The sequence below is a fragment of the Notothenia coriiceps genome, unplaced genomic scaffold (assembly GCF_000735185.1).
Source record: "Notothenia coriiceps isolate Sejong01 unplaced genomic scaffold, NC01 NC01_scaffold00014287, whole genome shotgun sequence".
In the NCBI taxonomy this organism is placed as follows: domain Eukaryota; kingdom Metazoa; phylum Chordata; class Actinopteri; order Perciformes; family Nototheniidae; genus Notothenia; species Notothenia coriiceps.
In genome coordinates, this window is record NW_011346988.1 from 133,432 (window position 1) to 149,216 (window position 15,785).

Sequence of the window (15,785 nt, forward strand, 5' to 3'; positions counted from 1 at the left end):
GTGTGTGTGTGTGTGTGTGTGTGTGTGTGTGTGTGTGTGTGTGTGTGTGTGTGTGTGTGTGTGTGTGTGTGTGTGTGTGTGTGTGTGTGTGTGTGTGTGTGTGTGTGTGTGTCCTGTCAAATGTCAAAGCCCTGATTAGAGAGCTGATCAGGTCATCAGTCACTGGGTCACTGAACAAACCCTTAGAGGTTTTACATGGATGTCCTGTTTACGGACGAAATCCTTTCATGATAACTCACTGATACATAATTAGACATCTTGCTGTTGCTGTGACCTGGTCAGTGTAATACTGAATGTGGTTTAATTCTTGCATTCTTTGCAGCCTGAGGGAATTTTGATTTTAGTATTATTTCCTGCATTATTAATGGAAACTACTTGTAATCTACTCACTAAAAGGGCACTTGAAAATAATAAACATAGACCAAGAACATGCCGTAAGCTAAACATTTCCAAAATGTAATGGTTTCTTTTCTTGGCCCATGTTTTACATTTCCGTCAAGTTTAAGGAAACTGGATCAGTCATTCTTTTCCCGTAATCCTGATGACAAACAAACAATCAAACCTGCCGAAAGCGATGTGTGCTTGTCAGGGCTAGTACTGGTAAGCCTGTGAATAAAAAAGTATTTGATGTTTTGTGTCTGGAGGGCGTCTACGTACCAGTGTTCAATTTGTGATATTGGGCTATATTAATCAAATCAAATCCAAAAACTTTGATTGATTGGTTTAATTATATTATTGTATTGGTTGTACTGGTTCTGGTGTCTTTGGAGTTTGATCCAGACCAGGAACTAAACGGCAGGACACCACTGCCCTATTGCACAATTATATATCTTTTTAAACCGTCCTGTAAAACAATAAAATAACTTAATTTGATTCGCCAATGTTTATTAAGCATACGACTAAGCACACCTGAATAAACAAACGTGCAGTGTTCTGGCTATAACACAAATATTTAAATATCATTATATTTTAAATAATAACTAAATAAGTACAATTTCTTTTTCTATTTTCATTAAAAGAACTTGTAGAGTGTGTGTTTTTTTTTCAAACTGTGTAGTGTTGTCTCAAACTGCATGGCTGCTGTGCCCTCACAACATGTTAGCTAGCCAGCTATCAACTTTATCACTGGGGTATAGCAAAACCTTACAGACTGCTCAATTAACCTAAGAAAATGGACAGTGGCTTCTTTCGATAGTATAGTGGTACGTTAATTATATAGTGGGAAGAAACACATTTTATTTGTATATTTCTGCGTTCATTTGTAGCAACTGCAAACGCGGCAGTTCCTGTAGCTTACGTTGCGTAGCCAAGATGGCGATAGTTGAGTGTGAGAAGTGTCCAGCATTCACACACAACTTTTTGAACGTTATATGAGTACCCCTTTCGGATACTCGCAGTGCATTTTGCCACACACTGCATTGGGACCGATTGGGAAGCAATAAAATTGCACATGTAAGTAAAGAAGTATGTGAATTGAGACAGCAATAATAAGTAGCCTTTTGCTGTTCAAAGACATCACTGGAGCAATGAGGTGCATCACTGGTGTGTTGACAGTCCATAAAGTCTTCAGTTTCAGGTCATTAGGCCATTGTCATTTAGTTAAACCCTTTGAGGGAACTGCTCGTGGGCCTCCTGTTGCTTCAACACACACACAATAGTTGTGTGTGAGCATGTGAAGTTAAAGACGGCCGCTTTGTTTTTATCACCCCATAAACCTCAGCTGGGACCTGAGATTGGAAGGAAGAAGAAGAAAAAATTCCAGATTGTAGGAGGAGTGTGTTCTGAGTAAGATCTCATATACACACACACACACACACACACACACACACACACACCACCCAGTGCGGCAGGCTTAGAGCAGGAGTATGATTACAGGGCTATTTACATTACAACATAGAGCGAGAGAGAGAGGGGGAGAGATTGGCAAAGAGAGAGGGAGAGAGAAAGAAGATGGTTTCCAGATGTGAGGTGGAATTCAGAGAGCTACAGAGCGACTCCCTTCCTCTTCTGTACGGAGAGAGATCTGGATCAGCATGTGTACGTTGTTATGGAGAGAATAGGAGAGAGAGAAACCACAAAAAGAGGCGAGGGGAGAGGCAGGGGTGAGAGAGAGGGGACTGGAGCCAGCAGAGGGGGAAATAAGTGATGGAGATGTGGAAGGGGATGGAAAGAATAAAGGAGAAGAATGAGGAGAGGGAAGAAAAGCAGGGCCTCTTTGGTCAACCACAAGAAATGTGATGGGGGGAAGTTCAGCTAGTCAAGGCTGTTTTACTGTCGGTGAGCAAAAGACACGGCCAAAATTAAACCCTTTGCAGAACTTTTTTCCAAAATACCAATCTTTCTAAGCTTTTTTCTGGTGTCTATATATACAGAACTTCCTTTATAGGACATGAGGGACAGACATATGTACTGTTTGAAAAATGCATAGCCACTCATTCATGAAAATGAGCTCCTGTTACATAGAATAGTTTCCTACGACATTTAAAACCTGGTCATGTCCTCATTGCTGTATTTTTGCAAAGGGTTAATTTACTCTAATAAAGGTTCCACTTTAAAGGGTTGTTGGCAAATCAAATTTGTTCAATTTCAAGTTATGTTCTCCTCTTTTTTGTTTTGTTATCTGACGCAACTTGTTAGCTGGTCATGGGGTGTTGTTTCCCTAAACAAATCTTTATTTGCATTTTGAAGTTTCACATTAGGAAAGCTGTATAGAAATAGAAATTCCCTCAATTGCACAAAAGCTTTACGTTCACAATGTGCTTAATTGATTATCGAATGACCTCTTCAAAATGATGTTCTAACAAAGCGAACGTTTGACTCATGTTACTAATCCGCTGTTTGCACTGATAGGGCCATCGCGCAAGTTTGTCTTGGCATATGACATAGCCCATGTTTGCAGAAATTGAAGAACAACTCAAACATGCCCAATTGAAACAAACTCCTGAGGAATCTCTACCTTGCTTTTGTAGATTGGTTAGATGTCCTATTCAACTTGTGGTGTTTTTTGTTTTCTTCTTCTCCGTTTTCTAGCCATTACAGCAATGCCTAGGTAGCACTCAATAGCACTGAATTCTTTGAAAAACTTGCATAGAAAACGTTTATTTGCTTCCAACCAGTTGGTGAAAAAACGCCAAATACACATTTATTTTTGCTTGACAATAAATGTAACAACTTATTTTCGCCATTAAAACATTTAAGGGTTGCAAAAAATAAGTCAGTCTTTGTGTTAAAATGGCCTAACCTTAAAGACCAGCAATACATACGTATGTGTGTGAAACTGACCCCAGGACCTGAAACTGAAGCAGCTATATGGAATTCAGCCATTGTTCATTTTATTATTTATACCTGTACTTTACCTACATCCTTCCTACGGTCTTTAATGACTAATGAATTCACGGTACATCAAGTAACCAGAGGAAACATCCTTCACTACACTGATGAAGGCAAGACAGCCAAAGCCATGTCATATGGCAATGTTTATGAAACTATCAAAAAGGTGTGACCCATGATTCCTATTGCCTTCAAAATGACTTGGGTTCTTTCTTGGCCCATGCTTCACCCAAAATCCAGCCAACAGTTTTTCAGTAATGTTGACAGACATACAAGAACCGAAAACATGACATCCAGGCAAACTTAATAAATCCACTGCCTTCCAGTTGGTCTCTCTTTCTCTTTCTCTCTCCCTCGGTGGGTCCAGACGCAGGGCCGTTTCAGGAAAATACCACTTTTTTTTCCTTGAAGGGAAACTGACCGACATTCCTCTTGGCTCTATAAACAGAACGCTGTATGATTGATACATGCACATACACACACACATAAACACACACTCGTGCCCATTTAAATATTACATGAACAATTTCGCCATGCTCTTCGATCCGTTAGGACTTGTCGCCATTGGGAAACTCATACAGCGCACATATAACGAGACATTGGATAGCTGTGTTTTGAAAAAAAACTCCTTGGTGATTTTTGAGAGGTAAAAGGAGTAAGGTACCAGGTGTTTCATATACTGGAAGGTCATAAATCTCCCTCCACAGGGTAGTATTTAGATTCCTTTGCAAAAGACTTTGAGACAAGTTAATTTTCCCACTTAAAAGGGAAAGTAACATTCCTGGAATGCGTGTGCTGTGACAATACCTGGACAGAGGCAAATCCATCTTGTGTGATTAACGCTAGATTTGACAATGTGTGATCTTAAAGGAGATGCTCGTGATGACAGACCGATAGATAATTGTTACCCAACTGCAGTTTCTCTTGTAGCGTTTTAGCATCTTTCAGCGTGTTGTTTTGGTCTTTACTGCAAGCAGCTATAAATATTTCAGTTCAATCTCCTTACTCTCTTTGGTATTGTTTTTTGGTCACAGCAGACAGCTCCAAAATAATTCTGATGAACCCATTGGACACTTCCTGCCAAATGACAGAACAAAACTTAGCTTGAGGTGCGGAGAGAAAAACAAAGCTTAAACTCCAAATGAGCTGTTGCTATGTTCCTGACTTTAAATGGGTAGGTTACTGCTGACATGTTCACCATAACAAATGTACGAGTTGATGATATTATAAATGTTGTGTTAGCAGCCTGTTGCAATGCCCAAGCAGTGGCCAAGCAGTCTATTAATGCATCCTTAAAATGGTGTTCTGCACAGGTAATGACTCTTAATTGGCATGAAAGCATTGTTGTCTGGTGCTAAACGTATTGCGTCATTAGATCTTAAAATATCCAATGATCCATGCATGTGGTTCTGGTCTGAAACCCATCTAATTTTTCGAATCAAGATTAATCTAAATATTGTCAGATGACGATATCTTCAAACTGCTTATTTGGTCCAAATGGTATTCAACTTGCATTCAGGGAAAAAGCTACTGACTGTTTTTAATGGCCTCTATGTAAAAGAAAATTATGTTTTACACCCTGAATCCATTTTGAGTGATATTCTGAAGGGAAACATCCAATAGGAAAACTAAATTTTCCTCATGAACGCCAGCATTTGCTGTATTAATTCAACTCTGCCTTCTCCTCCATCTGGCAGCTAAACACCAACTAACCCTGTATAGTTGTGTTGACTGAGTTTTATGTGAGAGTGACCAGACTGGCTGTGTTTAACTCTCCTTAGAATAAACAAAGGCAGAGTTGAATGTAATGGTGGAAAGACTGATTAACACAACATTAAAATGGTGGCAATCCTCTGTAAACACTACGTCAAGCACACTCTGAATGAGTCCTTCCTGGTGGTTTATTGGCAATGTCATGTGGTAGATTCAGTTATATTGGGGTGTGTGTGTGTGTGTGTGTGTGTGTGTGTGTGTGTGTGTGTGTGTGTGTGTGTGTGTGTGTGTGTGTGTGTGTGTGTGTGTGTGTGTGTGTGTGTGTGTGTGTGAGTGAGAGAGAATGAATAAAGGAATCTCTCAGTGTGTGCCAAAACTGATCTAGGAGACAGTGTGTTTGTGCAAATGCTGTTGAAATGGAGCTGCTGAGCTCTGAAACTGATACTGTCTTTGTTTACAGTGACAGACGCACACACGCTCACACACCAGTGACTTAGACAGCTTAGATACAATTTCAACATGTTTGGAATGAATCACACAGATAACATTCAGTCTGGGCATGTTTGAGTTGAGAAATCCTTCCACTATCACCACTCCTCTGTGACTGATTTTGATCATTAATGTGATTTTGTTTTTTGGGATGCTTTGACACATTTCGGTCCAATTCTCATGCAGTCGCCTCAATATTAAAATAAAACCAATTTTTTGTAGAATAGGATTTTATTTAGGGCTGCTATTTGGTGCAAAGCATTTTCTAAGAAGTACAACTTTCAATTGAAATCTCCCTAATCCTCGGACTATTGAATGGGTAAACATGAACCGTCATGGGTTACATTTAAAATACCTTGTTTTTTTTTCTGTAATGATCCTACATTGATTATTTAAGTTAGCTGGCCAGTTAAAATGGACTCTTCTCTGGATTGTGTGTGTCTGAGAGGTTTTTGCAGCAGGGAATCTGAGGATCTATCCTTATGTCACCGCAGCCCCACACACACACGCATAAGCTCTTGTAGCTGTAGTGGCTGTAGATGGATAAGCTCCCTACATATAGTGATTAACTGTGACAGGCTGTTGCATGACCGCTAGGCCCTACTTCTTTTGGTTGTTTTTTACTCTGTTTGTTAAACGAAGTTAGGATTTAAGTAGTTGAACCTCCGAATGTGATGTTACCAAAGAAACAGGGAATCTACGCTAGCCACACAACGTTAATATTTCTAACATGAAAGGGTTAAATCCAATGTTTTTACTGGTTTGAGTCAACATTTAGTCCATTTGTTTTGGGGAAGAGCACACCTCTTCCGATCATTTCGCTTCCAGTTTAAACATATTGAATATCTGGATCATCACTCATCATATTAACAACCTGAGAATTTAGGACAAATTCACTCGCACTCCCTCTGGAACGTTATTTTGCTGCCAAGCTGCGTCAGAGAAACATTCGGCTCCAGGCAAAAACCTCCTGAACAATGAACAGTCAAGAAATCTTAACCGATTGAAGACCACTTAAATAACAAACTACTACTTCACGACACCATCAGACTTAAAAATGTAAAGTATTTTAAAGTATTAAATGTGTTGATTAAAAAAACAATAGTGGTACAAACTACATATTGTTCATTTTATAAGTCATCTCAAACAAGCATGGCGAAAAAAAACTGATATCGGAGAGATACTTTTGATCACATTTTTTGTTCAGTGTTGATTTTTGGTCATGGTAGTGGCCCATATTGTTCATACTTTGCAGTTGCATTCATAAACAACAGCCTATATTATAATGGTCCAGTTACAAACATCTGTCAACTGACAAATAGATGCTGTGATCGCTAAGTGCTGTATATTGATTAATTTTGAAATTGCCTATCCATTATATGAAAGTAGAACAACACTGTGTACTGTACAAGGAAAGTCTATACTGAATGCATCCAGATACTTACTGGATAATAAATCCAATAAAAATATATGAAAATTGCTTTATGTTATCTTATATGGCCTGGCTTAAATTGTCAGAATCTGTTCTGTCATTAAGTTCAAGGTCCTGGCACAAACTTTACTGTACTATACGTAGATACTGAGTTTTGCTTAGGATGTCCAGTGAATGAGATGCAATGGTTTCTAAATATATGTCAGTTATTCCATTTTGGTTTATTAGTTAAATGATATATTGCAAGTTAAATCTTCTTAATTTATTTGTATTGTCCCTTGGGACATTCTGTAAACACAACATTCACATGATTCAGAGAGTGATGTATTGAAAGTGTCCTGCAGACACAGAGCAACATCCATTTGCAATTTTGTTTGTATCCACCTGACAATTGAAAGTCCAATATTCACTCTACTTAGCTCTGTTTTTTCTCTCCACCAACTCTTTAGCAGCTACATTTTCCTCTGTTTGCCAGTTAATTTCGCTAACTTAATCTGTCTGCTGTGTGTTGCTGCAGGTGTGTTTATTACAGTTCTTGCATGAAAACTGGCTTTAACTTGAAAATATGTTATGGAGGCTTTAATGTTAATGTTGAGGGACATAAAACCAAAACAATGTGCTGAAAAATTCAAAGCACATTATGCTAGCTGTCTATCAAGACAGTGGTTATAAGCTCACAAAAGCTAACTAGCTTCCTATAAGACCTATTATTTTAGGGGAAATGGGGCAACAAATATTATTAACAATTTAAGAATTGTCAGAACAGTACAGCTTTACTTTTTCAGTTAAGTGATAATTAGTTAGTGCTGCCCATGCGTCACTGAACGAAACTGGCATACTGCATAGCATCAACACAGATGGTCGTTTGAACCCTGCTACAACTCAACATAAAGAATAAATTACAATCTGTAAGACCAACAACAGCTATAATTCATTATACATGGAGACTTAAATCACTTTTAGGTCATGAAAAACATTTATTTATAGCTAGCTAGCTTACTAGCTAGTTTACACAGTCTAGCATACAGCGCCAGTAGTTGAAGTCTTAAGTGTTGACAGTGACACCAGGTTAACACAGTATACCAGTTTTGGTGAGGCCACTCAAGCACTTACCAAAGGCTGTGTTCCTTCAGTTTTCACATCAAAGTTAAGATTGTACAATAGATGCACCTCTTTGAACCTGATTACTACATACTAAAGGATATATAACTTAATATCACTGAACAGTAGAGAGACAAAGAAAGAGGTGAAAGTAATTGGGGGAAGTCTCTTGTTCACACTTGCCTCCTTCCTCACTCCACCCTCTCTATCCTCTTCCCTCCTTCAGCCCTCCCCCTGCTGCATTACCAGCCGTGGTGACGGGAGGAGAGGAGTGAGGCATGCAGCAGCTACTCACTCACTCACTCACTCATTTAGTCTATTGTTTTCCCTATAGCTTACTGCCGTATTGTACCACTCCAGGGAGTTGTACCATAATTCTGTGAGGAACAATAGGAAAATAAGTTTTCTTTTTTTTAAGACATTCCTGGGTCCTTTAATAAGGAAGATTCAAACTATCTCTCCGTTATTCTTTGCTTCTTGTGTTTTATTGTGATCCTGTTATAACCATACTTTGGCTGCAGTTGAGTACTGGATCTGTTGGGATTGGCTTGCTGTTTTGCTGTTGCTGTCAAAGTTGAGAGAAATCTCCTTCCAACGACATTTGACTGTAGTAGAGCTGAAAAGGGGGAGGAACCTCAGAAGATGTTCTGACTTGAAGACAGAGCAATCTCCTGTTGTGAAGTGGTCTCTTCTCTGTTGGAAAGAGAGAGAAGTCTTGGATATTCAGGAAGAAAAAAGGAGTTTGGATTGGGACAACAGAACAAGGTGTTGGATTTGAGGGTTGTCTATTCTTGGACAAACCAAGAAAAAAACACATTTATTTTTCCAAAGAGGCATAAAGAAGTGTTGGGAAAGAATCTATAACAGTTAAACAACATGGCTGGGAAGTACGATTGCTTCAAGAGAAGGAAGTAAGTGTCTTTTTGTCATAATGTAGTACTGTTAAATGATTATGATGAAATTATATTGTGATAGCAAATTCTGTTGAACCAACTGACAACAACTTAGCCTACTCAAATGTCTTCATGTTTTACAAGATGAGTCATGAAATATGCCTTAAAGATTGCAAAATCTTGATTTGACATCTTGTCTGACATATTAATATGACTAATCTCAACTCATCATTTACAATATCTTTAAATCTCTGTGTGACAGGATGTGATTTGTATTTGTCACTAGTCATCTTGTACTGATGTGCCAAACATGTTGTTGACAACAACACAAGTATTATTGCTGATAGAAACTACAAATCATTTACTCAAGTGTGCTCATTTTAATGAATATGTTGGGGGATGTCCAAGACCTGACACTGTCTTTCGTTGAAGTCATAGTCGAACTCTTGTTCCCTATTGTTTATTGAGACAATTGGTGGCTTGTAATTGGCGATGACAGTCAGCTGTATGACTCAGAGCTGATTGACCGAAGAGACTGATTTTACACTGGAAGTGAATGACTAATCAGAAAATCCCAGAACCAAACTTGCTGTTGCTTTTAAGCAGGACAATCTAGGAGATTAATATTTCTGTTAATGCTCTCTGATGTGGTATCAGTCATATTGTTGTTCAACTGATGTGCATATGTAATACTTTTCTCCTCATCTCAATTTGAGGAGTGCATGTTTCTTTTGTAGCTTGTGGGAGTCCGAAGTGATTTGAATGCTTTGACGAGCTATATATAGGACTGGGCTTGGCAGTGTAATAGGACCACATAGGGTTAGGATAATGAGTGCCTTTAGCTTTTTGAATATAGCAAAGTATCTTTTTTCGTACCAGATCTGTGGGGATGTGGTGTTGGGCGCACTGATACCCCCTTCCACTTTCTTTGTCTTCGGCTTTTCAGTCTCATGGCATGACAACAATGCAAGCTTTTATGGCCCTTCTCAGCAGAGTTGAGTTAGACAAACATTTTGTTTGTGTGTGTGACTTCGAGAGAAAGTACATTTAAGAGTGGGAATGAGCTACAAGACTGCTACACACAGATTAAACTAAAGAACTCCTTGAACTGAAACTAGGATTTTGTGAAATGAGTCACGTCTTACTACAAATCCTCAGTATGCAGAAAAACCCAGACACACTCAAGACTGAAGAGAACTATAAACTAACTTAACATTTGACACAGTAATCCCTCCCTAGCTTTTATATGTAACCACACGAAGTATTCTATAGATGCAGTTAATATGGGGAGGGGAGCACCCGAAAAAGGAGTGCTTATCAGTGCAAACAGACCTCAACAGAGGCTGCCCTACCAAGACTTTTAGAAACAACTACAGTTTTCAGCCAAAATCGCAGTTACAATCAGCTAAGTTTAATATGAAGAAACCATTGTTTAGAGATGTATTAAGAGTTTTGAGTGGTACATCTGCCTTATTATAATAATAATAATAATAATAATAATAATAAATTGTATTTCTATAGCGCTTTTCTTGAACCCAAAACGCTTTACATTTTGAGGGAGGGGAGACAAACAAGGACAGGCAAAAAACTAAACTAAACAAAAGACAAAACTTTAAACTGCTTGAAGGATTCCTGTCGAGACGTCAAACATAGATTTAGCTCCTGAGTCTACTGATCGTGGCCGATTCTTTAGCCCTATTGACGCCAAAGTAAAATTTGACCTATTTTTTCAAAAGCCACATATAATCTTTTTTTTTTGCAGATTTAGGGATTTTCAGATCCGTCTTGTCTGATTTGAACCTTTGGACCCAATATTTCCTTGGTTCAAAAGTCATTATGTAACCATGGTAGGTTGAGTTTGTTTAGCAGGAATGGTGATGCAGCTGTAAATGAATGTAAACTGTGCAGAGTGACTGATGAGAGTGTTTATCCAGGTTCTGTCTTGAGTCCATTTAAGGCTTGTTGCTAAGCAAAGCCCCATTTCAAACAGGGCGAGATGGAGAAGTGAAATAAGAAGAAGAGCTGTAAGACAAGAGAAAAACCAAACTGAAAATAAAGTTTGAATACATGTTAACAGGCCTTAAGAGTCAAAGCATGTTGGAGCTATAGGACAATAATGGCCATTTTCAAAATCCAAAGTAGAATGACGTAGAATTTATGGGATCCACCCTTTCTGTTTGGGTTTCTTTCCCATTGTTGTGCATGTCACTGATAACTTAGCCTAAAAACTTGTTTATTGGCAGATTGATGGGAACTTTATTACAGATAAGATAAATACATTGCACATTTTTTATTATTTTTGCTGGAATATGTATTAACACATCTTTTATATTTATATCCAAACAGTTATTACACACTTTGGAGGTCTTGGGTACTAACCTTTGTGTCTCATACTACTGAGTACTGCTACTTTCTTAAATATTTTTTGCATTTTAAGGCATGGGAAAGTCAAAGTAACAGTGACATTCTTTAGTGCTAAGATGTCCAATTGAAGGGATACTTTCCTTTGTAGTCACCGTCTCCTGCTGACTATGCAGCTGTTGAATGGTTGAACAGCTCAAGAGGAAATACCCCGGTTTTGAAGGCCATGTTCCCAGTGAGGTATGTGCGGTTAGACTCGAGTCTGGATGTAAAAAGAATGAAGAGACAAAGAGGGGAGGAGGGAACAAATAAATATTGGTGTGCAGCTCTGTTATCTGGCCACATTAAATCTCATATCCTTTTATGGCCCTGGTCGAATTGAGCTTCTTCAGTCCTAAGGAATGAAGATGTAAAACAATAACAAAACTGATAAAAAAGCTTTTTTAACATCTGGGGAGACTAGTAATGGGAGAATAAAAGATGTTTATCCTGTGTGGATGCTTTCCTTTTTACGCGCTGTTCCCACTTAATGTTTTATTGGATAACTTGCCGAGAGACATGTGACAAGATGGCAGAATGTGACAGCCAGACTGGACCTTGTATAGCGTTCAATAATCCAGCCTAGAATGAACCAGATCTAGGAACAGCTACTTTCCTTTATTTTAGGTGTAAATTGATGACAGAGTCTGAAGTCTGGTTTGATCATCTGGAAAATATTTGCTATCTTGAGCTAAATTCTAATTGATGATGACGCACTATCATGTTTGTACGCTGGATATGTCGCCAAAGTAAGCAGGGGTCACTCCCGCCCCCCCCCCCCCCTCTATATTCTCAGGGCCCTTATTTGACAGGGTCATCGTAATAAGAGAGTGGGCTATAATTGCAGAATTTTACATTGCAAAGTAATGTTTGGAGATGGACACCTGAAATGTATTTTGAATGTTAAAAATCCATTTAGTCAATAACCTGCCTGCATATTGGGAGACACTCAACATTTGACCTAGGGAAACAAGCATTATAAAGAACATAAAACTCTAGGAATGATCTTCTAATGTCTAATTTTAAGAGGATATTGAGCTCGGGAACAAATGTGCAGTGTATTCAAAACTGGGTTAAGTGCTGTAAGTTCATGTGTTTGATTGATGACTCACTTTTTTACATTGATATCAAATGACAATATGTACTGTTCATAAAGAAAATAACAAACAAGCAACATTTGATTATGAGTCCGATGTTTTTGACTAATCCACATAAGGCTTCAGTCCTGCACTAATGTGTATCTGAAATTCATTAAAGCTGTAGAAAGCCTTGGTCCATCTCTGATTTGATTGGATGATTGTGCTTAATTTAAAGAAAAGTGCATAGGTACAAACTTGAGTACTTGGTACAAGTTGACATGCATGCTGTTTATGTTTGTACATAAAACATGTTTTTCATTAATGGTTGATCTCAGTCAGCCGAGTTTATCGTTTTAGCTGACCAGCAAATATTTCCCACTTCCTCGCAACCTAACTTGATCCCTTCCCTGCATATCTCCCTTTCTATATTTGGAAATGAAAGACTTGCAGCTCTTTATGGACACACTAACATGATATCAATGCGACCAGTTTATCTGCACTGCCTTGAGTCGACCTCTCATCTTCTCTCACTCAGATCAAATCAAGATTTGGGCTTATTTTTTGTGTCTCAGAAAGATATTGTTTTAGTTGTCTGGTCAAGCCCTTTAAAAATAGGTATTTAACTTGTCCCAAATGGATTCTGCACAGAGATATGTTGAAGATGATCCCTGCTAAGGAAATATCAGGCTGAATATTGGAGCCAGAAATGTAATAGTCCAGATGAGTCCTCCCCACACACCGAAACCCCAAAGAACCCTCATCACCTCAAACATCCCGATGTATTCCGCAAAGCATTTAAAACCAATGGTGATGGCATGTCGAATGAGCAGTCTTACATCAAGGGGTGGATTGTACGGTAGTAAACAGAATTCCATTCATTAACAGTGTTACAGTAGCTCTAACGGCTCTCACATGACTGAGGTTTAGCTCTCTTAAGTGTTTACAGCAACACAGCCAAGGGGTTTATTCCGCTACAGCCTTATGAGAAATCATTACTGCGATTACTTCAGCCAAGGAGGATATATTTTCGGTTTGGTTTGTTTGTTGGTTTGTATGCAAGATTACATAAAAAATACTGTTACAATTTCCGCAAAAAACTTTTGCAAGCGTGAAAACTGGACTAAGGAATTACTCATTTCTTTTGGAGGGTTTTCAAATGATGTCGCACACTCAATTTTTTTTGTCTAATTGGAACAGCTTTTGCTGACGTCTGCACATTTGGAATCTTCTTCTTGGATAATCATGTTAGCGAAGGCAAAAATAATTCAAGATTTCTCTTTTTGGTCACAGTTATACCAACTGAAAATCTTCATAAATTGAGATGTTGAATGTGAGTTAAAAACTGCTGTACTTTTCTAAGCTCTGCCTCTGCTGCTGTTTGATTGTAAATCTCTTGTTCTGTGGTCTCTAATTGCTGTACTAATGTAATAAGGTCCATATAAGCCATTACCAGTGACTGTACAGAAGGATTAGGACTGCAGTGAAGTGGATTTGTGTTGTAAAAGCTGTAAATTCAATATAGGAGCTACAATAGAGGCTGTAGATGTTACTAGATTACATGATCCTATAATTCAAACAGGAATTTACATGTGTACAGAGAAACCTTTTCAGAATAATGGAAAGGTTTATCATCTGTATTATTAGCTTAATTTTTTACTATACCATTGGGGGATTTTCAGTCGTCAAAGTCAGACATCAGCATGTCGGTGCTGACGAGAGCCAATTAGTCAGCACCGTAAACCTGTGGAGCTCTGAGTCTGGTGACTGGTCCCATTGAGGGATTAAGGCTCAACTAGATTATACGTTTTAACAACAGGAACTCTGTGGACAAAGTCAAGTCATAGTCATCTCCGACAAAAGAGCTAATTTCTATTCATTATTCACTCCAACGTTTACTTGAGTTTCTACTATTTTCTATACTGCTAAACGCTTGTGTTCTAATATGAGGGTTGTTTTTATTGTATGGATCTGGACACTGTTTATTCCAGTCATGATTGATTTGGACTCTGTTCTGTCTACATCAGCTGGGCAAGGGTTAACTTATTTTAATATCAGATGTTATGGCACCAAAATGTGTGTATGTGTTGCAGGGGTACTTTGGATGTTTAGAAAAGTACATTTCGGAATCACCGTTGATTCAATAAGACAAAAAAACTAATGTATCAAAGCAGTGGCAGACCAGCAACCTATCTGTTCTATGGGATAAAATTGCTGTTTTAGTCAATGGAGTCTGGTGGCTGTGAACAGAGCATAGACAACAGTTTCAGTTCCTCATTTGTAAGGGCTGCCTTAGGTGAAAATATTCTAAATATAGGATACACTTCAATCAATTTGAATAAGTGTTGGTGGCTAAAATATGTTTCATTGTTACCCCCATCCAGATAAGTTCATCGCCTAGCTTTCTGCTGGTACTCCTGTCAGTTTTCCAAACTGGGGGAGTGACGACCGCCGTCTGCTGTAGGTTATACTCTGACTATTCACAAGTACCTCATACCCCACTTGAAAACAATCTAAACCATCCCTTTAAAGAGTATGTAACCCTCAGTTCACCACAAACCGTGGACAAATATGGAAATGTTTATCTTCAATCTGTGTTTGCATGTGTGTTTGTGTGTCTGTGTGCTCACTGTACAGTATGTGGTTTGTAACAAGGTTATTTCATGTGCGGGCCCCTACGGTTCGGAATACCTTCTACGACGTGCCAATCCATTGTTATGTAATAAGGGGGATACACACACACACACACACACACACACACACACACACACACACACACACACGCACACACACTGTCATGTCCATACACATACTGAGTAGCTTCCAAATACAGTTAATGATGTGCCTGAGAGTGTTTACACTGCGTGCATTGCAAGGCTGCAGAAACCAAGTTAACAAACAGCTGCCAGAAAAGTCATGGAAGAATGAAAAAAGTTCATGCTGTAAAAGTGCCTTGAAAGAAAGCATAGTTGAAATAGCTCCACAAATAAATAATGAAGATTACGAACAAGCTCAGATAAACAAAATGATGTAACCTGCTCTTGTTTATGAGACTGTAAGAAAGGATGGAGCTCCAGATTGTTTCATGTTTTTTCCAGGACTGTGAAATATAGACTAGTTTCCATGTTATGAGAGAGACTCTCCAACATGTTAAACTATAAAATATGTTTTACTGCTTGATTCAGTTTGTGCCTTGTATTTGGTTAACACAGCTATCAAATGTTTAATATCAACTACAAGACAATAGCCTTTTATCAGACAGTTGAATACTTAAAAATGCTTTTTATGTCTTTTAAAGTGATGTTTTTTTGTCAGACAAAAGACTTTAGAAACTGGTGATCAGGTTAACCC

At 38.4% G+C, this 15,785-nt stretch overlaps 1 protein-coding gene across 3 annotated transcripts in view; it reads left to right on the plus strand.

Annotated features, from left to right (window-relative positions):
- LOC104948375 (FK506-binding protein 5) overlaps positions 1–15,785 on the plus strand; it is a 59,566-nt gene that overhangs the window by 7,662 nt on the left and 36,119 nt on the right. Inside the window, exon 1 of one of the 3 annotated variants that reach the window (XM_010774567.1) lies at positions 8,305–8,976. The exons of 1 other annotated variant lie outside the window; for it this stretch is intronic. In XM_010774567.1, coding sequence (XP_010772869.1) covers positions 8,942–8,976 — 35 coding nt within the window. In that variant the 5' untranslated portion in view covers positions 8,305–8,941. Of the gene's footprint in view, positions 1–8,304; positions 8,977–15,785 lie in introns of those variants that run through there. One more of the 3 variants, XM_010774566.1, reaches the window with a different exon arrangement.